At 34.0% G+C, this 24,832-nt stretch overlaps 1 protein-coding gene across 2 annotated transcripts in view; it reads right to left on the bottom strand.

Moving 5' to 3' along the window:
• LOC121376473 (AP-3 complex subunit delta-1-like) overlaps positions 1–23,601 on the bottom strand; it is a 36,998-nt gene extending 13,397 nt beyond the window's left edge. Inside the window, exons 1-18 of one of the 2 annotated variants that reach the window (XM_041504347.1) lie at positions 23,376–23,601; positions 20,976–21,071; positions 19,483–19,563; positions 19,053–19,133; positions 18,242–18,349; positions 17,463–17,592; positions 16,707–16,846; positions 15,841–15,914; positions 14,689–14,738; positions 11,464–11,513; positions 9,913–9,961; positions 8,929–9,074; positions 8,108–8,256; positions 4,149–4,275; positions 3,485–3,588; positions 2,864–3,095; positions 1,059–1,204; positions 455–553 (exon numbers count right to left, since the gene is read on the bottom strand). In XM_041504347.1, coding sequence (XP_041360281.1) covers positions 455–553; positions 1,059–1,204; positions 2,864–3,095; positions 3,485–3,588; positions 4,149–4,275; positions 8,108–8,256; positions 8,929–9,074; positions 9,913–9,961; positions 11,464–11,513; positions 14,689–14,738; positions 15,841–15,914; positions 16,707–16,846; positions 17,463–17,592; positions 18,242–18,349; positions 19,053–19,133; positions 19,483–19,563; positions 20,976–21,071; positions 23,376–23,471 — 1,958 coding nt within the window. In that variant the 5' untranslated portion in view covers positions 23,472–23,601. The remainder of the gene's footprint in view (positions 1–454; positions 554–1,058; positions 1,205–2,863; positions 3,096–3,484; positions 3,589–4,148; positions 4,276–8,107; positions 8,257–8,928; positions 9,075–9,912; positions 9,962–11,463; positions 11,514–14,688; positions 14,739–15,840; positions 15,915–16,706; positions 16,847–17,462; positions 17,593–18,241; positions 18,350–19,052; positions 19,134–19,482; positions 19,564–20,975; positions 21,072–23,375) is intronic. The other variant, XM_041504348.1, reaches the window with a different exon arrangement.
• Positions 23,602–24,832: the final 1,231 nt, after the last annotated feature.

Genomic DNA, 24,832 nt, shown 5'->3' with positions numbered 1-24,832 from the left:
ATTTTGCAATGCATATAAATGTAATATGAATTAGTTATATATATAAAAAAAAAAAAAAAATTATTTAACGATGCACTCAACACATTTTATTTACGGTTATATGGCGTCAGACATATGGTTAAGGACCACACAGATTTTGAGAGGAAACCCGCTGTCGCCACTACATGGGCTACTCTTTCCAATTAGCAGCAAGGGATCTTTTATTTGCACTTCCCACAGGCAGGATAGCACAAACCATGGCCTTTGTTGAACCAGTTATGGATCACCGGTCGGTGCAAGTGGTTTACACCTACCCACTGAGGGTTTGGAGTCGATATCTGGATTAAAAATCCCATGCCTCGACTGGGATCCGAACCCAGTACCTACCACAGCATGTAGACCGATGGCCTAACCACCGAGGCTGGTATATGAAAAAAAAAAGGTAGTCAATAAAAATTCTTATATGTATGTTTACCTGTGTTCGTCTGTTGACATGGTGAAGAATGAAGCACCCTGTATATCATCATCAGAGCTGTCTGATGGAGGACGATTGATATAGGCATCCAGGTCAAGGCTGAAAAAACCCACCACATGAACAATTTATCATAATACACACATGTCCGACAAGACCTACAAGAACAAATCACCAACAAAACTAAAACAAAAAGTTATTTATAACAAAAGTATTGTCCAGTAGTATATTGAGTTTTATATACACTTCTGTACAAAACCAGTCCTCATTTTAGTATGAAAGTCCCAACAGAGAAAATTCTGCTACAATATTACCAATTTTAACAATAGCTATTTTGTCATTTTGTTCATAGCTCGGTAGACAGGATAACCTAATATTGAAACCAAAATTTTTATAATCTGATGTCAATGATATGTTACAATATCTGTCATTTGCTGACAGAGGATGACTCTCAAACAAATGTTATCTTGTGGATTATTATTCTCATTCTCTTGTGGATTCTCATGGCTACCTCACCCCTTCAACAGTAATGACATGTGCATGTATCAAAATACCAAGTGATAGCTCTAACACAAAGCAGAACCATGTTCCTTCCACAAAGTCTTACCCTTCTGGAACTGGAACTTTGCGCTGAGCTTTGAGAGCGACTGGGTTGAGATCTCCAGCCGACAGAGACTCCAGTTCATCGGCTACTTTCACCCCCTTGTCCTGCAGTTTACTTGTGTACTTCACCAACTGTAGCATCGTGCAGGCCTGAACAGAGAAACAAGAAACATCAAAGTACAGCCTGAACAGAGAAACAACAAATATCAAAGTATAGGTATTCGATTCTTGCAACTATGTTTATCTCATTGCGGATGATTTTAGTACACAACACTAAATATGATCAACAAAACTGTTATATTGTTCCTGACAAATCTGTAGGACTGCCACTCTTAAACCCACACACCCTAGTTCCATCCAGCGAAAATAAATTATAATTTGGTTAATCTACAAACCTGTAACACACTTAGATCACGTTTTTATCAAATAGAGTGGAAAAGCAGGTTTTATATCGATAAATACCATGGGAATCCCCATGTCCCAATTGCTTGAAATAATTTTGAAAGTTAGTATTCTGATGTCACCAGTAGATGTCGCTCGAAGCACAACAATGCCTATGTCACAACAAATTTCACAGACTTGGGGTGCGTTCCTTTCACCTCTCCTGGACATGTTCCAACTGTTCTGTCCTGGTTGTATCCCCTCTCCAGATATCGTAAGACTTAGCAAAATTATTGGTTTTAAGGGTTTGTAACGTTTTGTATTGAGACACTTACTTGTCTGAACTTTATTGTTACTGAAAATGTTCACGAACTGTGAAGAAAAATCTCACAAATGAACAACAACAAATCGGATGTTGATTGAGCGAACCGCGCACGAGAAAACAAACCGAACCAAAATGATAACGGTCACGTGGTATACCAACGTCTGTGACATTGAAATGAAAATATCCCCTCTAAAAATAGATTAGACCTTGTCTGCTCAACGTTTTTTTCTCAGATGCCCGTGCCATTTTATGAAATACGAAAAATGCATTTTGTGGTATTACAAAAACCAGGATTACCAGGATTACCAAAAAACACTTCAGGTGAATGGAAATGTATATTCTAAATAATAAACGGTAAGTAAAGTGCAATTTTATTTGTGAAAAAATGGGTTTAATAGCGAAAAACAACGCCGTAATGGTTAACAACTAGCCGTAACTAGGGTGTGTCCCTTTAAGACTGGTCCGACAAACTTAAACGTGCACAAAATAGAACTCTTTGATTATATTTATACAAGACTATGATGGTATGCACCCATAAATCACTGTCATAGCAGTGATCGCATCAGGTGTTCTGAATAAGTTGGATATATCCTGCACCATCAATGGCCCTGTCATGAGTACAGCCTACAGCTGTCAAGTATACATAATCTATGATCACATCAAAGCATTTACATACTCTCTTAACAAATGTAACAAGTTTGCCTTCTCTTTCCAAACTATTGTCATGTTACAATTTTAATGTTACCAATTTAATTTTGAAAAAAATAATTAAAAGATTTAATTTGTTTCTAATTTTTACTTGAAATAATGTCTAAAGATATACCCTCTACTGGACTTCGAGATTTGAGCTTTGTAGTAAGATTGGCAGTTTGTCTAATAATCTAAAGACTTTCCCTCTCCTGGACCTCGAGATCTGAGCTCTGTATGAAGATTGGCAGTTTGTCTAATAATCTAAAGACTTTCCCTCTCCTGGACCTCGAGATCTGAGCTTTGTATTAAGATTGGCAGTTTGTCTAATAATCTAAAGACTTTCCCTCTCCTGGACCTCGAGATCTGAGCTTTGTATTAAGATTGGCAGTTTGTCTAATAATCTAAAGACATACCCTCTCCTGGACCTCGAGATCTGAGCTCTGCACGAAGATTGGCAGTTTGTCTAGCAGCAGCTGGTTGACCTCCTTGATGAGTTCCGCATCCTCCTCCACCTCGCCCTTCATCACCACCTTGCTGTACAGCTTGATGATGTTCTGCACGTACACACTCTGGATGTGGCCAGGCAGTGTTGTGATCTTTGGCCGAAGCATGTACTCTAACGTGGCTTTTGGATTCTGAAGGTGTCTAAAATTAATTATATCATTTCAATTAGTACAATCTTTAAAAAATTAGGGATATAACTACATTTAAAAAAACAACAGCCTGGGTTTCTCTGGGCTATTCATAAAAATAAAAAAGGCAGAACAGGTTTTGAGAACTAAAATTGAAAATTACATAAAAATCCAGAGGATAAACATACTAGCATCTGCTTCCGTGTTATTGTTAAAAAAAATAAGTGTTTACCATAATTCAAACAGCCATGTATTAAAATAAACAATTTTAAAAAGATTAACTAACTAGACAATACATGTCTATAAAGATAACCCAATGGCCTTTATGAAGTAGAAAAATACATTTGTGTAAATATTTGTGTATTTTAAAAATGAAGACGAACACCGGCTAAGAGAACTTACTCGGAAAACTCTCCACAAATCCACGCTGCAGCATACAACACCTCGCAGATACCATTCCTCTGGGAGTTGTTAGCTAGTGCATGTGAGTTCTCCAACAGAATAGCCTGAAAACAAATTTACAAAACATGTAAGTGGCTATGATATTCATTCTGTTCATGTATTTTCAAAAATGTACAAATGTTGGCAATAGAAAAACCTTGAAACCCTGAGGCTCCAGCTTAAATAGAAGAAGTTTGTTTTGTTTAATGACACACCACTAGGACACACTGATTTATTAATCATTGGCTATTGGATGTAAAATATTTGGTAATTTTGACATATAATTTTAGAGAGGAAACCTGCTACATGTTTCCATTAGTAGCAAGGGATCTTTTATATACACCATCCCACAGACAGGATAGCACATACCATGACCTTTGATATACCAATCGTGGTGCATTGGCTAGAATGAGAACCAAATGGGCCCATTGACAGGGATCGATCCTAGAACGATTATGCACCAAGTGAGCACTTTACCACTGGGCTATATCCCACCCATCCAGAATAAATAAAGTTAACAGAATAAATGAATGGACAAATGTATGGAAAAACCCCAGACAAGCCTATCTGTGCATGTCTCTGCACCAGTCAGTGACTGGGATATTAAGACCAAAGCACGACTCACCATCTGTGACACCGCAAAGTGTCTTATTGCCTGTACCCGTATTGCAACATCCAGCATCTGAGACGCAATCATCTTCCCGTGTCTCGTACCCTCCATCCGAGTCAACTCCACCAAGATGCTCACATACCTGAAAAAACATAAAACTATTGTTTTATTGGCTGAATGGTAAATATTCATATTTTAATATAACTACTGTCCAATATCATTGGATACCAATGACCTCATTCCATTACACGAACCTGGTGAACCATAGCTCTTATATATGTCTGTTATGTTTGCTAGTGTTCTACATAATATATACACACACACACACACAGTGGGAACCTCGTTAGTCCGGACAGTATAGTTATTACAAAAAACGTCCGGATTAACGAATTTCCGGATTACTGAAATGTACGTGATGAGTAACCTCCCTTGATTCACAAACAAAATTAGAACCAAACATTTCTTCAACCAGTTTTGTTCTGTTGATCTGCCTTGTGGTGTGAATAAGTGCTAGTTGCATGTCCGTGAGGCCAGTCTACTATTCAGTAGTGTACTGCCAGGTGCTTGTCTTAAAGCTAGAAAATGCAATTAAATAAAATGAAATACTGTTTAAGACATGTTGCATTGTTGATACTAAATGTTTGATTACTAGCGACAAGTTTTAAATTTTATTAGTCGTGTTTTGTCGTACCGGTTAATGTTGTAAATCTAGGCCATGTCGTTGAGTTCATTTCCACAAAGTGGGTACGTTGTTGAAGAATGCACATTGTTTCTCACTTATATACAATCATTATTAGTTTAAAGTTTCTACGTTTACAGATTATATTTTAAACATATTAAATCGCGAAATTATAATTAATTTCTGCTATATCTACTGATATAATATAAAAGCCAGCATGATACATCCCTCCACCCCTAGCACAGAAATACAACTCTCTCAAAACCGGCGTGAAATTGAATGAGCATTGTTCCACTTGTGAAAGAGTCGCAAGCCAAAGTTTTGATAGCAATAACATATAAAGACGTTTCCTTTGTCTTTATTTTGGGTGACTGGCGATACTCTTGAGTTGGACACCAAAACAATTCAGGGGTTTCCCTAGAGCGATAAGCCGACACGGCCCGTGCTCCCTTAGCCAGCCAAGTAAGCGCCTTCATGTCTGGTAAGCGCCTTAACTGCAGGACCGTGTCGGCTTAATTTGTAACATGTATACAAAACAATGGAGCTGTGATCCGTAACGTCATTCACCACACATTATCACACTTCCATTTGGTATCTCTGCAATTCTTTAGATGTTCACTTTGAGGTCCATTGATCGCACCGTTTTAATTGTCGGCGGGCTTGTGCTGGTCACGTGGTACAGGTGATCGGCTACTACTAATTCGCCAGATAACTGCTTGTAATAATGTCTGTATGCTTGGGATTCCCGTGCCGAGCAATCAAGCTTCAAGGCCGATCAAAGAAGATGCCCATTGACAGAATCAACTGTACTATTTAACTCAATAAACAATAGGTGAAGCACTTTTTAATAGTACAGTTAAGTTGGCAATCAGTAATTTCTATCCTAACACCCCTTTCCCAAAACACACTGAAAACATCCAGGGCTCGCGCTGTCGGTAACCAATTTAGCCATCGGCTAATTAATAAAAAAATTTACAAAAAAATGGCTAATAAAATTTGCAAGTGGCTAAAATTTTGGCTGAGCCATTTTCTATCTTCTGATGTGAACAAACGGTTACATAATCTATTCGACACCTCAATGTCATACATAATAATACCAAATATTCAATTAGCGCAATAGCGATCTCGCGATCGGTAACGAGAAACGGTGTTATCCAGAATACAGCGTATGCCTTATGATGTTTGCTAATTTTAATAATCAAGGTTATTAATTTTAACGGCATGCATTCGACATGTATGACAGCAATGTGACGGCGATTCAATGTCTGGAAGATATGTAACTTGCTATTTTAATTTTGTAAAGTCTTTGAACCAAAGTAATAAAAACAAACCGACGGTGCATGTCAATTTGAATACACATGCCAGTTCAGGGCCGAAAGACATGTCGGCTATCCCAAGGGCTGAGTTCAGCCAGACCGAGCGGAAACAAAACGTTTGCTACACTGGTTTGTGCGCTTCACGTTAAACCAAATGGACACGATGGACACCAATCAAATAGTTCGCGAACGTTAGGAAGAACGTTCATTGGCTGAACTGAGGAAAGCTCTCGGCATAATATACGTCACGCTTCAGAGTCAGCTGACACCCACGTGTCAAGAGATATTGTTGCGGATATGAACAATACGATTACACAGGAGTAAATCTTGATGTAAATGTGTAGAAAAACAATAGTTGTTTGCATCAATGAATACCTAACTGCAGTTTCGTTATTTCCTTTGTCTTTGTTAATTTTGGACCTATGGTCGAGAGCACGCACTGAGATCGCGATCACGGGAAATGAACATGCAGTATTTATACAAATTGCAGTTAAACGTACACTGAATTAGTTTACAATAATCATATTTGTTAGATAATGCTAGATATATATTTGTTAAACTGTGAGGTGACATTTAATAAGTTAGCTGGATTTTTTTTTTTTAAATAAAATTTTATTTTATTAACGTTTTGGGGTGTTTTTGGTTGTTTTTTTATAAATGGAACATACTGTGAAGTCAGCATTCTTAGCTTAGGTATTTTACAAGCAGAAATCACAACAAGCATTTAACACGACGCTGAAATCAACAGCAACATGATGGCGCAAATTATGAAATTGTTGGGGGTGGGGAATTGATGGGTTTTTTTTTTTTTTAAAGTTTAAACCCCCCCCCCCCCCACAAAAACAACCCCAACATGATTTGATGGATTGAAGGCAAACACTTAATTGTTTTCAACCCACTACCCCACTTCTTTTGGCTTGATTTTTGTGTTATAATTATGCTAAATATGTAAGCGCCTTAAAACAATCCTGGGGAAAGGCCTGCAATTATGAACAGTATTCAGTAATAAATCATACAGGTAAGTTAAGAGGGTAGTTACAAAACGAGGTCATGGGGTATGGATCAAGAGTTACCCACTTTTAAAAATAAAATACTCTTCTTTTTTTTCATAAAATAAAACAGCCAGTCTGGTCATAGATCAAAGAAATTGTATTTTTAAAAAACCCAAATACTTGTGAAAACTTGTGCTCTATCCGACTAACACTAAATAAACACAGGTGAATGGTTAAATAAACTGCGGTGTGAAACCCCGTGCAGCCATTTTATCTCTGTCGATTCCTTGAGCGTTAATTGACAGATTACTTTTATGTTCAATCAGCGGCGACTGGTCAAACGAAGCAATTTGCCTTTACTTTTTACATTTGGTTCAAAATTAAGACCGTCCGGTTCTGGAAGCTGAATATCTGGATTAATGAATAACTTTACTGAGTGGTTGTTTCGTTTTGCAAAAAAAACGTCCGTAAGGTGAGGACTACATATATACTCTATATTTTCAAAGTTAATATAAATTATATATTATGACTTAATAAATTTGTATGGTAAACAAGTTATAAATCTGTAAAGTAACGACTTACCATTCAAAGTTGGTGATGTACTGACTACAGGTCGACTTATAAATATGAGAAAAAACATACGGTAAAGATTTACCATTCAAAGTTGGTGACATACTGGTAGTTGGACCGACTACAGGTCGACTTATAAATATAAGAAAGTACGTAAGGTAGATTTACCATTCAAAGTTGGTGACATACTGGTAGTTGGACCGACTACAGGTCGACTTATAAATATAAGAAAGTACGTAAGGTAGATTTACCATTCAAAGTTGGTGACATACTGGTAGTTGACTGACTATAGGTCGACTTATAAATATAAGAAAGTACGTAAGGTAGATTTACCATTCAAAGTTGGTGACATACTGGTAGTTGGACTGACTACAGGTAGACTTATAAATTAAGATAGTACGTAAGGTAAAGACTTACCATTCAAAGTTGGTAACATACTGGTAGTTGGACTGACTACAGATGAGCACGATCTTGGCGAGCAGCTCATCCCGGTAGTGGGAACCTTCGGCCTTGTCCATGTGAACCATCAGCTTCTTGACGATCTCCATCAGGTTCTTCTTCGACACCTGATCACACACAAAAACAAAACAAACGGTTCTTTAACGACACCCCATCTATTGATAAACAGCTATTGGGTATTAATAGTCATTAAAATGGTCTAAAAATTATTTATAGACAGAACATATGCTGAAAGGAGAGGATGCATAAGAACATGCTAATTCAAGTCGTATTCTTTATAGATTATTTTTGGATATGCCACGTGGCTCATGTTTTACATGCCTAAAAAGCCCAAGTGTTCTGAATGGAGTTCAGGGATGTGATATCCAGTTTACAAAAAAAGAAAAATGAAATGAAATTTACAAAGCTGAAATCTCCATATCATAACTTTAAGTAAATGTAATTTTAGAGCATTTTATGCAACAAAAAAGCTGAAATCGGATAAAACATTGAAACCTCACATCCCTGGGAGTTACTACGCAACAAAAAATTGTTATTCCTTACATGTTATTGCTTGTATAACAACTATCTACTAACAGAGCTTTAAGATAACATTTAAGTATAATACTTTTCTATAATGCAGGCCATTCGAAACAAATTCAAAGTGTATGTCAATAGAAGATAAGAATGAATGAATGAAGGAATGTTTAATGACACCCCGGCACAAAAATACACATCGGCTATTGGGTGTCACAAATGTTAATAAAGATACTTTTTTTTTAACACCACCATATTCTCACCATTCCATACAACAGGTCGAGTGCTCTCAAGCGGATGGATTCATCTTTGTCATCCAGACACTGCATCACAAGGTCTTTGTGTGCCTGGACACTCTTTGGGTGTGTGGCCAGGATCTTTGACATTGCTAGTAGCCCTAAATACTTCACTGAAATCACAAAATACAGTACGTTCACGAATACCAACTAATTCAAATGAATAAATAAAATTAAATGCAGTAATCTTAACATATGACATCAAATTAAAAACTGACAATATCTATAGAAATTTAGTGCAAAAAAAAATCTATTTTATTAAAATATTTATAATTATTGTACCAAAGAAAACAGATTTTTTAAAAAGGTACATCAGAATTTAATGTCCTAAAGCTTACTTTAAATCATGTTATACCGAATGTCTTGTTATCAAAGCAAAGGCCAAGATTCACTTGGGACTTTTTTTTTACTATGTATACTTCCATCCTAACACGTTCTATTTAAAGAACATTCAAACCATTTATGAATTTGATCCAGTTTAAAACATTAGAACATTCCTGAAAATATTGGGTAGTTTTCACCAGCATCAGACAAAGAAGTTTAATCAAGAAATAAATATTTCAGACGAGGTGTCAGATAGATGTCATCATGAACTGGGAAAACCACTGTTATAGACACCCAAGTAAATTATCAAACACAGAGTTGTTGTGACAAATATTTTAGGAAACCACATGGGCAAAACATTTCGATTACTAGCAAGGGATGTTTTAAATGCAGTTGTATATAGAATGCAAAGGACATGATCATGAGTTTTGAACACCAGTTATTAAGAGTTACAAGTGTATTCATATGACACTCATGCCTTGATTTTATGCAAAGAAAAACATATATGCATACTTTAGTGGAAGACATTAAATATTATTTCCATGACTAGTAAAATGGTACTTGTTTCAACAACTTTTCAAGCATTCAATCATATATATATATATATTTCAGAAAAAACCCACTTACAGTTTTGATCAGAATCTTCAATCAATATCCTCAACTTCTGAACACATAACTGAATTAAAAATATTTACAATAATAAGCTAAATGACACACGCAAAAAAAAAGAAAAAGAAAAAAAGAGAAGATTTAAAAAAAAGATAAAGTGATGTCAATTTTAAGGCAAATTAAAAAAAAAAACCAAACAAACAAATGACAATAATCAGCTCAATTTTATAAATAATTTAAAAGTATTGACAATTGCTATATATTTCTCAGGTTAAAAAACAAAACAAAAATCAATTTCCAGTTAATTTATTTTAGTAAAGGAGTTTTCTTAATAATAACTGTGTATTGCATACTATTCTAAGGGAAAATAAATCAAGCTATGAATACAGTGCATTGAGTAAAAACAATAATTAACATCCTAGGATTGGATTGGAACTGAATGGAAATACACTAATCAAACAATGCAAATGGTCAATCACCACGAAACAATAACACAGACCACCAGATAGGATAGGGATTAAGCCATCACCACTATTAACAGTTTTTAAAAATTTACATCACCAGATAAAAATAATTATATAACATTAGTCATTCTGTTACATCATGGTAAGAATATAAACATATAACTATATTACAGAAGGCTATATAACTTTTTAAAGGAAAAGATATACAAAAAGTAAATTGACTTTATAAAAGTAAATAAGTTATTAGTGTTGATTTTTTTTTTAAAAAGACAAGTCAAAAAAGAATCGCTATCCTCGACATTGTTAATCACTAGGCATTAGGTTCAAACTTAATATAGAAATTATCTTTGCTAAAAATGCACTATAATAACAGGTTCCTTTCTTCATACTAGCAGCATGAGATTCTTTATATGCACTTTCCCACAAAAAAACACAGCTCATATCACAGCACTGGCTAAACAAATCTTCAATATACATGGCTAGGAACAGTCATCAACAACAATAAGCTACTGCATTCATAATAATCACATAATATAAAGCACTATAACCAATACATACATACATGTATGATCAATAAAACTGTCACCAGTTTTACTTAATACATATAATTAGGAGAATTTAATTACTAATTTGTGTCAGGACATAATTAATAAGGATAACAAAGACAATTTAATTAATTATACAACACCAACATATTCAACACCATTAACCAATCGTTATTTCCAACACCAATTATATATTATATGGGGACAAGCAATCCAAACAAAATAACCTCCAAGAATCTTGGATGAAGTCAGAATTCCAATCAGTAGAAGAGTTTATAAATACAATCATATAATTACAGGTAGGCTCTATTAACAGATCCATTCCAAATTAAACATGTAAATTAAAACAATCATGTTAAACACACATTACAACCATATATTTTAATTATCCACTGAAGAACTGGGGTTGATTAACATTATACTATTACAATGCTGTGATATTCCCTTATTTCTTTATGTTTTATGTTTTAGCATTACATTGTTTTACTATCATATACAAATGGAAATTCTGGCTCATCAGTAAAATGGATTGTCAACGAAATGTAAGAAACTCAAAGTACCTGGATCGAGGCAGTGTGGTTGGGAATGCCTGAAGATATAGAAATGAGTACTGTAAGTAAGAGGAGAGAAATCATTATGTGTCAGCAGTGAGTCACATCTTTGTTTATATGCAAACAATACTGAGAAAACAAAATTAAACCATAATGTAGACTAAAAGATTTAAAAGGTTTGTTGTTTTTTGTTTTTTTTTAAATATAAAATTAATAAAATGGCCAAATGGATTTATTGCTATGAAATTTCATCAATTTCACTCTTCCACAACTTTTCTATACTTGTGATAATATATCTAAGTTTTTGAAAGGAAGAAGGAAGAAGTGTTTTACTTATTGATGCACTCAACACATTTTAATTTTGGTTATATGGCATCAGATCTAAAATTTTGAATTATAATTTAGGGAAATGCTATTCACTGCAGGACTATATTAATTGTTTTAAATATACTCTTCAAAAAAAGTAGGGGAACTCTAATAAGAATTTACAATTGCCAAAATTGTAAGGAATATTAGCTGTGGGGAATGGTTATATGATAACAGTGAATTAATTGGGCAAACACAACAACCAGTAGTTCAGTATTACAGTAGGTTTTATGACCACCTAAGATCTTGAAGGACGATTGGGGTCAGAAGTGAAATTTGAAAGTTGAAGGGTTTTTTTTTTATCAGTAAATCGCAAATTCGAACAATAAAAATGACTCAAAACAAAACAATAACTGTATGATCAACAGAATGAAAAAGATTGATAGAAATAATATTCCACAGTGATTAATCAACCTTCCTGGAAATTGTCAAAATCAAGAATGACACCCCACGCACGTGTACGGGGCAACTGCGTGATGCACATGCCAACTATAGAATGTGTTTTGGTGTGTTGATAAAGAGACATGAACGTTCTTTACTAGGATGTCTGTGGTCAAAACGTACGTTCAGTCTAATAGTTGATATAAACATTAATATTTCAGGTTCCCCTACTTTTTTTGAAGAGTATATAATAAACACAAAAAGTAAATGTATGTTACACAATATACCTGAGGTTTGTGGTAAACAATGGTAGTTTGTAAAATACAAACTATAAAAACAACTTGCCAACAAAGAGAACTTGACAATCAACCATATTTAGTGGAAAATATTTACTGACTGGTTCTTATTAAATGACAATAATTATACATATATTTTAAATAACTATGTCTACAAATGAGAAAAAAAGGATATAACTGTAATAAAATGATACACAAGTTATAATTTATGGAGAAAAAAAACCCAGTTGATTTTAAGTGGTTTAGCACACATTTCAGTACAAGTTACTTCATAACATAGTAATACTCACAAAACAATGGTTTTACAATTAGTTTTACTGTCGCCGTTTATGGTTAGTTATAAATTATTAAATGTATTACAAGTACATATGAAGTTAAAGTAAGTATATAGACTAATAAAAGCATGACAATGTGCAATGAAATCTATCACAATTGAACCACGTTCCATGTTAAACATCTTACACACCCGGGCCCCGTTCCACAAAGCGATCTTAGCGCTAAGATCATCATAAGTGCATATGTTAGCTGTGCATTTATGGTAATCTTAGGGTTAAGATCGCTTCGTGGAACAGGGTCCTGAAAACCATATCCTCTCTACTCTGAACACTGAATCAATATTCTGATCACAATGCGTAGTACTTAGTGTCATTTATACCTTTAAGACAATCAGTTAATATTGCTGACTCTGTAACTATCAATATTTAAAACAAAATAAAATAACAAAATTTCTGGATTAATCTCATTTAATTTACATATTTAAAAACGAATGAATTTTTTTTTTTTAAATACCATGCAAACAAAACCAAGCATTTAAGTAGCATCCACACGTGCAACTCTGATCTAAGTTTCTTTTACTAAAGGCTTAAAAAAAAATGGAGCAATATGTAAATACAATAATCTAATCAGCCCTCTACATCGCGACTGATTTGGTCGCATATGCGACCATTTATTTCATTTGGCGACTAAAACATTTCATACTATTTATATAAAAATACAAGTAGGCACCATCTGGCTCCTAGATAGTTTACATAGAGGGCTGCTAATGCAGTGTTAAACCATGGAATTATACAAAAATTGCTTCAAAATTAAAGCACTTTCTAACCAGTTTTAATTCGCCTGTAATTTGATTTCCTGTACAGATATTGGTATGTACTATTATCTTGTCATATCACCAGTGAAATATTTTTTAGCGTATGCTATTTTCTCTATAAAAACACTAAGCAGCTGTCTAAATTTAAGACTTTTTACTTGGTCTTGATGTAGTTTTCTTGTGTAGATTTTTTGTATGATCAGGATAAATACAAAACATACTTGTAATTAAAACAATTAACCAAAACAAAAATCACACAGTGTCTGAAAATGTCTGAACAGTAAATACAAAAGAAAGTCCTTAGTTAAATGACATGTAAGTAAAAATAAGAAGAAAAACACAATAATTGAATAAATACTTGTATGTGCTAAAATTAAAAAGAGAATCAAACTATTAAAAACAATTATACCACAAATCGTAGATATATGTGCAACAATACCTTTTACTTGATTGATTAAATGATTCACTGCAGACACAAAAACTACACGTTAACAAACTAAAGAATAATACATCTGAAAATAATGTATGAATAAAAACAGCATGTGAGCATTCATACCGTATAACCAGAAATTTCTGTGGGTTTTAAGGTTAAGTGGGAAGCCTTGAAAATATCAACAACTTGTTTCAAAAATATTCATTGTGACTGTGCTATGATAAACTGAAAATTGACCGGACTATAGTATAGTCTGTCATGTGCAGACAACAGCAAGAGAATAGCGTATTCAAGACAACAAGTTATTATATTACAAATAATGTGCACTCTGTTGGTATACCGAGCCAGATTACTATTTGAGTATGAATGAAATGTCACGCTCAGATTAAATCTTACACACTACACTGTCTTTTTAGTCTCAAAACCACGAAAATTTCCAGTTATACAGTATTAAAAAAACATTCAGTGGGACAAAAAAAAGTATTGTGTTATATAAAATCAATTTTTAAAATAATTTTTTATTTATTTAATGTGTATTATAGTGAATATATTTATAAGTTGATAACTGACTGAACATTTTCATCACAGTGAAACTAAAAAATTTGCTCAGGTGCTGCAACTTAGATTTAGTAAAAAAAAAGAGAGACAAATCTCAAATTCCAACTTACCTGCTATCACAGTGTTAATGCATTCATAGAGCAAAGACATGGCAGAAGTGCTGCAAAACAATGAAATCCAAATGAATGTTACAATACAATGTCTGTTCACATGTGCCATAATCCATCCATAGCAATTTGTAGTGTTTAAGAACATAGTAATTTAAACACCATTATTATCTACAATTTTAAGCATGTATTGTCAGTCTCTTAGCAGAATTGTCTAATTAATTTTGTAAAATGTAAGAAATTCTATAAAATAACACACTTTTTGTTTCAATATTATAGCCCTAAATATACCAGAGCCTATTGGTTATTCAACAAAAACACAAAAAATAAAAATAAATAAATGAATTCTACTGCACAAGACAGAGAAATCAGATCCTACTAACTTTCCCATCACACGATCTCAGAAAAGATAAATATCAGTTTGTACTGTATCTTACTCAGCTTGTTAAGCTAATGCTCTGTTAACCTTTGGACTACTGGATTAATTTTAGACAAAAACCATGTTGAGTGTGTACAAGTTTATAATTTTTACTTACATATATTCACTTAAAAATGTTTTATAAATATATAAAATAAAGTTGATATTTGAATCAGTAAGTATTTTTCGTGGATTTTTCAAATTTTAATAATATTTTAGATCAGTTAATGTTGATTAAAATTAGGCAAAAAATCTTGTTTACTTACGGGCATTTGTGGCCAGCTGTCCAGTATTTATGTCCATTATTCCCAATAACAGTGGTTTTCTGACTAGAAACTGTTTTTAAAAATGAACTCTGATTTATATCCCAATATTTGGTGATTTTCGTTGTTGGTAAAACAATCAAATTTATTATCAAATTAGCTGTCACAATCTGCTATTGGTCCCTAAAAATGACCACGATGTACCACCACTGTTGCCAAATAAAAATACTTGCTGAAAACAACTTTTTCAACTCAAAATTCCAAGGCATTTTACAGTGAAAATGCTAAATTTCAAGACACCAGAAGCTGGCGAGTGTCGTGTGCAAAATGGTGGGAATTATGAATTGGGAAATGCACTGTATACAGTGTACAGTATGTCGACTGGCGTGACATCAGGCGAGATAACTCATCTGCAGTTGTCAGAATAGTAAAGACTTACTCAAGTCCACCACACACCTCATTAAATATACATACCTATGGATAAGGTTAGTGAGAGGTTCAATGAGCTTCTTGCCCAAGCGCGGTTCTAGAGGAGTTAGAGCACCAAACTGAAAGAGAAATTAAACCGGATTATATTGTATTTTTGCTATAATTATTAGAATTCAATATTCAGTATCTTCAATCAGAATTATTAAATGACAAAAGTAGGTTTTCCAGATAACAGGCAATTAAACAGATTCATGTTGTCATAAAAAATTAATTTTTTAAAACCCACCCATAAAATGGTACACTTCCATGTATAAAATGTTAACATTCCCATTCTTCGTGCTAACAAGGAAGGTATTCAAACCTGAGGGGAATAACTCCATTGTTAGGCTAAATCATCATGCCAGGTATTATCAGTTTCTTGCTGGTTACATATTTTGCTTAATACACACACACAAAAGTTTAACGAAATAAATGCAGATATTATTCTTTTAAAAATGTAAGTTAGAAATCATTACAAATGACAAGTGTAACAAGAAGATAAAACAAGCATTCTGAGTCCTGCTAAAGCAATACATGTCCCCAACAATTTTTCGTTATCTCCTAATTCAAGGGCCTGTGAAACTCAGTAAATTGCCATAAAAGTTAAAATTAATCTTCAACAGTACATGATAAAGCTATATACAAATTTCATCTGGATATCTTCAGGCATTGCAAAACAAGCCCGGAAGACAAATTCCATATCGCCTAAGTTCAAAAACCACAACTCTATTTACAAAAAAGAAGGGTAAATTGGCATATAAGTCAAACTTGATCCGTAATAGTACATTATAAAGCAATATACAAAATTTCAGCTCAGTATCTTGAGGCATTGCAAAACATAAGTCTGGAAAACAAATTTTCAAAGTACAAACCAGTTTAATGATCTTGATAAGAACCCAGTTATTAGTGGAACTGGTCATCAGTTTGAAGAAGAGTGGAGCAAGAGACAGATAGTTCTTTGGGTTCTTCCTAGCTAATTCACATATCACATTCACAGCTGCTGACTGGACACCTACAACAACACAAATATGCATACAGTTATTATTTGTTCACACACTGGTTAATCCATATACACAATGCAACAGTAAACAGCTCAGCATAGAGTTCTGCATTACAAGATTAGATACCGATAAACTTTGTAACCGAAATTAGCAAATACCTCTGACACAAAGGAAAATTATAGTAACTATTTAACAAAAGCAATAGTTTATTTGTGCAAAAGATTTCTTAACTTTAGTTAATAGTTACCCAGTGAACAATAGTAAGTATGTCTATAGATTAATATATATCAACATTTTATTTTAAGTTGACGGTCAGTTCAAAATGCCAAACTACGTCATGTGACCCTGAAAGCGAGTTGGTCAGTATGAAATAGGAGTTCCGTTTGCCAAAAACTATCAACATTTAATTAAATTATAAAAGTAATACTTGACCAACAACCCCCCTTTCCTATCTACAACCATGAGAACAACCTGTACAACCTGGTCAACAACCTGAGAAGACACACTTAAAGATAACCAATGATCTCAGGATGCAACACAACACAATACCATTATCAGCATAATAATTTGAGTAAACATCCCCATGAACACCACGTGAAGCGTGACATGAACATACAAAGCACACACCTGGATCAGGATCTTCAAGCTTTTCCTTGAGCCTGTGGAAAGCTGGACGAAGAGCTTCCGGGAACTGGAGAAACACCTTGTACATAATGAGAACAGCCTTTTTTCTTAAGTGTGGACGTGAAGAGGCCATCTGCAAAAAAACAAAACAAAGGGAAACACGAGTTCACTAAAAACCAATGTTTAGAAGAAATAATGACTTAAAACAAATGAGTGTCAAGACATTTTTAGGGCAAATTTACAAAGCGTTTTTGATATACACGTTTACAATTCTTAAATTCGGCTCTTACATGGAAAAATTCTGGTCATCTGATTTTGTGCAAAATAACAGCTATGCCATGTATCAAAGAATGTAGAAATAATTTCTTAGCAAGAGACTCAATATATGCAACTCAATACAGTAAAGCTAACAGTTACTTTTAATTGCATAATAAACTAGTTTGATATCGTTTATAAGAAGAAAAAACAAAACAAAAAATGCATCAAGATGGAATATCTACAACCCAAATTTCTCTGATCTGGGATTTAGTTTGATGCTAAACACAAAACCACAACAATAGTTAAATTCAAACACTGATGCCACTGTTAGCATTATAACATCTAGTCTCAATTTGGTCCAGACAATAAAACCAAGTTATAAAAGATGTAAACACTATTTTAGTTTTTTTCCTATCTATATTAACTTAACCAATGATTAACAGATCCCATGAACTTAACATGTTAAACCCTAGACTGAACACTTACACATATCATTTGTAAACAACTGTTAAAGGTTGACTTACCAGAGTCATTATATCATTTGCCAAGTCCCGGGCAAGATCACTCGTAATGAAGCATGAAAGACCATTCAAGGCGACTCCAGCATCATACATCTGTTGACTGCTGAGATCCTGTTAATATAACAAATGCAAAATTAATCTGCGGAAATCTCACCATAAACAATGCCATTGCAAACTTTCAAAGCCATTAATTTTCTTTTAGTGCTAGTTACAAGTAACATTAAAACGATTGAAACCCATACAAAGTGCACTTTATAAAAACGGGACTTAAAAAAGCTGTACTAGAAATACCGATGTTAAACCAGGGCTAGCTCTGCCACTCACCAAAGTCACCAATTGGAAATTTTAAGCTCTGCTGAAGAATTTTATTTCAATTTAGCAAAATAATTTTATGTAATATGATTTTTTTTAAAAAAATAGTAGGTTTCAGCAATTTTTTAAGTTCAATAGATAATGTGGTGAAATGTTTTGTACACCCAAAGTTAGCCCTGTTATTTTAACTGTTAATCTACCCACCTGTACCTAAAAGGTACAAGCTGATAAAAAGTGCAAAATCTAGTGGAACCATACATAGACCTGAATGGGTTCCTGATAGTGTTGTTATATAAACATTCCTGGTCTTTTAACTAAGTGTGAAACATGGTAAACTCATTTATAGTTAATTACCTCAATAGCAGAAGGTGAAAAGCACATGCTACATTTTTTCACTTTTAACATAAAATTCACATGAATATGAAACTTAAAACATATACTTCATTATTACTTGTAATCAAATCACTTAACAAATATGTTATCTATATAATCTATTTTGTACCTTTCTTATCATGTTTGTTGTTAACATGAGTACATCTGTACCATCATGAAAACATTGCGAGGCAGCAAGGTAACCAACTCGCTGAAAATCACAAATAAAATGAATCATATATCATAAGTATTATGTTAGTAATAATATAATACACAATTAGCACACACAAGCTAGCCTCATTTAAAGTTGAATTCATTTATGAGACAAATAAAAACAAACATAAAAATTGTTATAAAACATAAACTGAAAATAAAAGGTATAAAAAAAATATTTAGCAATTGTAGCATTTTTATTTTCGAAATTTAACTCAACGCCTATATAAATCAATGTTTTTTTTGGCGCCTTGTAGGCTTTCTGGTCTCAAAATATGATTTTATACACAATACTTGCAGAAACAACAACTTTTCTTTGCACAAGCTGTGCCATGTTTTAAACAAACCTTGAAAGTGAATTTTGTAGAGCTCATAACCTCAATAATATTGAAAGCAGCCCAACTGATGTCATACCCGAGCATCTGAAGCTGAAAACAAAGCAAAAGAAAAAGATATTATTTGAAAGCTGACTTTGATAACTAACTTTATAATAAATTTTACAGCTAATGTCAACAAATTTAACTATTGCTAATACAATGTATGTCCCCTAAAGGGCCCCAACATTTTTTGTGTTTTCTAAGTTTAAGAGCCAGGGGCCCTATTTTCGAAGCCATCTTAGCGCTACGAAATCGTAAAACCGTTGTAGGTTGTGACGTCACTACAGAACACACCATAGTGACGTCATAGCTTACGATAATTTCACGATTTCGTAGGCTAAGATAGCTTCGAAAATATGGGCCCAGAACTCTGTGAAAAATGGATAAATTGCCATGAAAGTCAAACTTGATCTGTAACAGATGATGATAAACATACAATTTGTTTTAACTCAGGGTCTTGAGACATGATGAAAAAAAGGTTTGGAAAAACAAAAACATTTTATCTCCCACGTTCAAGGGCCATAACTGTGAACAAGAGTACCGGTGCTCAAGGTACATGATACACTCATCAGAAGTTTCATGGAAAACCATCTCTCTATTAATGAATATGTTACGGGTATGATTCAAGTCAAATTATGTGAAATTTTTGCAATGGGATGGATGAACAGTTTGTTTTGGACCAACCACCATCCCAAGTTGTTCCTACATATGTGGTTTGATGGTCCTGTATGCATCTGTATGCAAGATATGGTCTGGACAAGGATTTACTGTTATGTGCAGTAGATAGTGAAAAGTAGGTCACAGTGACCTAGTAATAGTATGTGACACACAGTCATCCCAAGTTGTTCCTACACATGAGGTTTGATGGTCCTGTATGCATCTGTATGCAAGATATGGTCTGGACAAGAAACTAATAGACGGAGGTATGTACGGACGGACAACGCCATACCATAATATGACCCATCATAGATAGGCGTATAAAAATTAGTAAAATGCAATGAAAGTCAAAATTGATCAGAAACAGTATATGATAAAGCTATACACAAAATTTCAGCTCAATATCTCGAAGGCAATGGGGAAAAAAAAAGTCTGAAAAACTATATCAGACTGAAAAACAAGAGGCGAAACCTACTGTTCCCTCTGGTTGGTCTGGTAAGGGACTAATAGGTACTGTTCTAAAATACCACCCCAATCCATATTTCCTGGGGGAAGAAAAAAAAAAAAATAATAATAATAATAATAATATAAGTAAAATGTATTAAAACATATTTATGAATAAATTTTCAGAGTTTGACATGAATCATATATAAATGAATAAACTTTATAAAAAGTAAAAATATGTTAGCAAATGCTATGAACTTGTACACTCAACCTTGCTTTTGTTATTAAAATAATCTAGCAGTCTAAAGGTTAAACAAATATGAATAAATATAATGAGTAACTGATATGAAAGAAATGTTTACATAGGTCAGCTTGTTGACTGCATTGGCTTTAACTGCCAAGTTTTCTTGTTTTAATTCCTGCTTGATTTCATCTACACATTCTGCAATGTATTTACTCTGGAAAAAAGAAAAGATAATTAATTAAATACAAATTATATGTAATAACCATTGGCATAGCTAGAATTTTATACTGGGGATGTGTCACCCACACCGTCCATTGGTTATGGAGTACAGGCAAACATAAAACAGGGGGGTGGGGGGAACACAAAACTTCACGAAATGGAGGAGTGATGCAGACATGGCCCCCACAGCCAACCTATGGCTACTCCAATGATGATAACACATAAATAGTACAAACTGGGCTATTTGGAAACATCACCACCTCAGTCCTGGACACCCCAACCCCCAGTTAACACTCAGTCATTGACAGAGATGCAGAGAGTACTAGTTTTCTCACCAAACACAAGTAAAAATTCTGATATCTAGATACATGTAAACTAATAGTGACTAAAACAATATTTATTACCACTAGTCTCATGGGATGACATCTTCCTAACACAGACAGACAAATCATTTATTTTTAGTTTGGTTATTTTCCATTATATTTTATTACTGCTGTTTCACCCATTTAAAATTATTATTAATTACATGTAATAATTTATTACCCCAACAGGCACTCATAACGGGAAATATAAAAATCATAATGTCTCACTGAGAAATGATCACGCATTGGTTTAACGTATACTACTATTGGACGATTTGAAGCCAACAAACAAAAACACCTTGTAGGTACTAAATATGACATCCTCATGATTTGGCAAAGCATACACAATGACGTCACGTAGTTTAAAGAGTTTGCATTTACGTCTTTCTGGTTTCAGTGTTAAACTTGTAATAAAATGGTAGTTTAATGCAATTCATTACAGATTTGCTTTTTTTACAGAGTATATATATAGAACTTTGGGTTTTGAAAATTATCTGTGATGTGAACTGTGAATAAAATACAAAGTTAAAGCAATAATGAATGATCATTTGTAGTATTATAGCAAACAAGTTGCAAGTAAAAGGCTCATATACATGTAATCTGAAATGCTTTATTCAAGTCTGTGACCTACTTTTCATTACCTATTACTGGCCCTCAAACTATATTCTGTTTATGTAGAAATATGGTTAGAGTATGCTTAGTGTTAATAACTGTAAATCTCGAAATTCCCATAAATCAAAATGTTGCCAAACACTGCATTTAAAATCAACAATGTTTTCTACATGTATGTATCTGATGTTAACCATTATGAAACTTTACTTTGATCATTTACTAGTTAACTTATAACATTAAACTTTAATTTAGCGACTAGTACATATTGTTATAAGTACTTGCAAAAACTCAACAACCCTACTCAAAAGAGTGTCGGTCGGTTTGGTATTGGAAGGGGTATTGAGTTTCTTCTTGTAATGTTTACACTAGTTAGTCACCAACCTAATACAGATTTAACTGTCATGAGTTGACCTGTAAATGAACAAACTAAAATTTCATGGCATCAGATTAAAAAAAATAAAAATTTCAGGCCTATGAAATTTGAAAATTTGGGTAATCCATCTTGTTCTTGAATAACTCATCATAACTATAAAAATGTCATTTAATTAATGAACGGATCTATCTTTTTCCGCAATTATCACAGGTCTGATTTGGTTGTCAAAAACTGACAATCTGTTAATTTATGTACAATATATTGTGCTCGCTGTATCATTAAATATAAACCTGATTAACTGGAAGACATTCAAACTAGAAATAATATGAGTGTGAAGTGAATAAACACATTTCTTGTCCTTAGTTTCCAGATAGATGGATGAATCAAAGTGGGTACATTTCAGGAAATGGGTGGATATTTTACATTAAAAAAAAATAATTTCAGCTCCTAAAAGGTTTGGCATATGTTATAAAATGGTGCATTCAAAACTACTCAGCTGATTAAATCATTAATATAATCCATGTGGAATGCCTATTTACCATCACAAACTTTCATGGAGGACTAATCCGATTTCTATTAGTTTAGAAACTGTAGTTAAAATAAATGTATTATTTTATATTTTAATTTAGGCCAATTAAAATTACTGCAAACATGTTAAATTTGTTGAACTTGTTCTTTGATAGCATCCATATTAATGTTAACTTTATTTGCCATTTCAATATGTGTACTTTAAAAAACAAATTGAGCCACAAATCAAATAAAAATAACAAATGATAAAGTGACACCATATGATACCACTTTAATGTTAACATTCACATTTGATGTACACCAATTAACCTCATTAGGGATTAATCAGGGGTGTGCATGCCATATGTGTTCGGTTAAAGCGACACAACCAATACTGCATCAATTTAGTCGATGCTATTATAAAACGACGACCGGTTCTGCCCACCTCAGTTTCCTTGTGGTTGCGTATTCCCCGGACAAGATCTTGTACATTCTTGTCTAGGGCCCTTTCAAGAGTCCCTTTCACTTTTTTCAGTGCCATTTATACTGTTCTTTGGTTGGCACGAATAATCATGATGAAGAAAGTGTCGGTTTATTCATCACCCGTCACTTTCATACAATGAAAATTGACACTTATCACATATTGAGATCCAACATGGCTTCCGCCTATGGTCATGTGACACTGTGACGCGTCGTACCAGTTGCAGTGCCCCCTGCAACAAGAACACAACTCTGTTAAGTCTGTTTCGTAATTATTATAAATTAAAACACGCACAATCCGATATTCAATAATGTGCGGAATATCTGGCTGACAGTGATTCTATGATCCTTTCTGTGACGGTAGTTAGTTTTTAATATACTTTTTAAATGTTATTATTATTATTATTTATTTATTATCTTCTTCTTTTTTTTTGCTTGGAATAGTAAAACCTCTCAAAACCGGACCCTCTGTAAAACGGAATTCTCTCAAAACAGGACATTTTTAGGGTACCTTTTTAAATATTAGTACAAAGGAGAACCTCTCTAAACTGGATACCCATTAAAACAGGACATTCTACTTAGTCCCAAGGGTGTCCGGTTATGGGGAATTTCACTGTGTGTGTGTGTGTGTGTGTGTGTGTGTGTAGGGCCGTAGCTAGGATTTTTGTTGGGGGGGGGGGGGGGGGGGGGGGGGGGGGGGGGCGCCGCTCCCTTACTGAGTAGTTAATAGTCTAAAACTCCTTAAACAGTTAAGAAGAGAATTTTCTTTAAGTTTCTATAATGCTTTCCGGATTTTTTCTGGGGGGCAACTGCCCCATCCCCCCCCCCCCCCCGCTAGCTACGGCCCTGGTGTGTGTGCATGTAGTTGAGTTAAACAAATAATAACATATTATTTTCTCTCAGGTTTAGATGCATTATAGGATAAAGTTCACAACCAGTTGAGAAAATAGAATATCGGTTTATCCTGTTCTGGCTGAAAGGGAATTCTCTATTCTTGCGTTCAAGGGATAAATCTAATGTCTTTCCAGTATCTATGTCATATTGTGGAATATGCCTTTGAGGTGGCCGCACAGAGGCGGTTCTAGGAGGGGGGGGGGGGCCTAAATTTTGCGATAGTTATAATTTTATTATATATTAATTTTCTTTTTTTTTACGATCCCCCTCCAAAACTCCCCCAAAGTTCCCTTGGCATTCGACCTCATGTCACTGCCCCCAATGGATTTTCTGGATCCGCCCCTGCTGCAGTTACATTAATTGTTGTTCAGGAAATACTCCAATGTGTTGGCACATTCAGATAGTCATGTAGCTCGCGTATCCTCTAGCATTATTCTATTACATATATAATAGAATAACGCTTGAGGACACTCGAGCTAATAGTGATAGTACCACTCGCGATTGACAATTTTATTCTGAATTATGATG

This window comes from Gigantopelta aegis, chromosome 6 (assembly GCF_016097555.1).
Source record: "Gigantopelta aegis isolate Gae_Host chromosome 6, Gae_host_genome, whole genome shotgun sequence".
NCBI lineage: Eukaryota > Metazoa > Mollusca > Gastropoda > Neomphalida > Peltospiridae > Gigantopelta > Gigantopelta aegis.
This window is presented reverse-complemented; position numbering and strand designations above follow the sequence as displayed.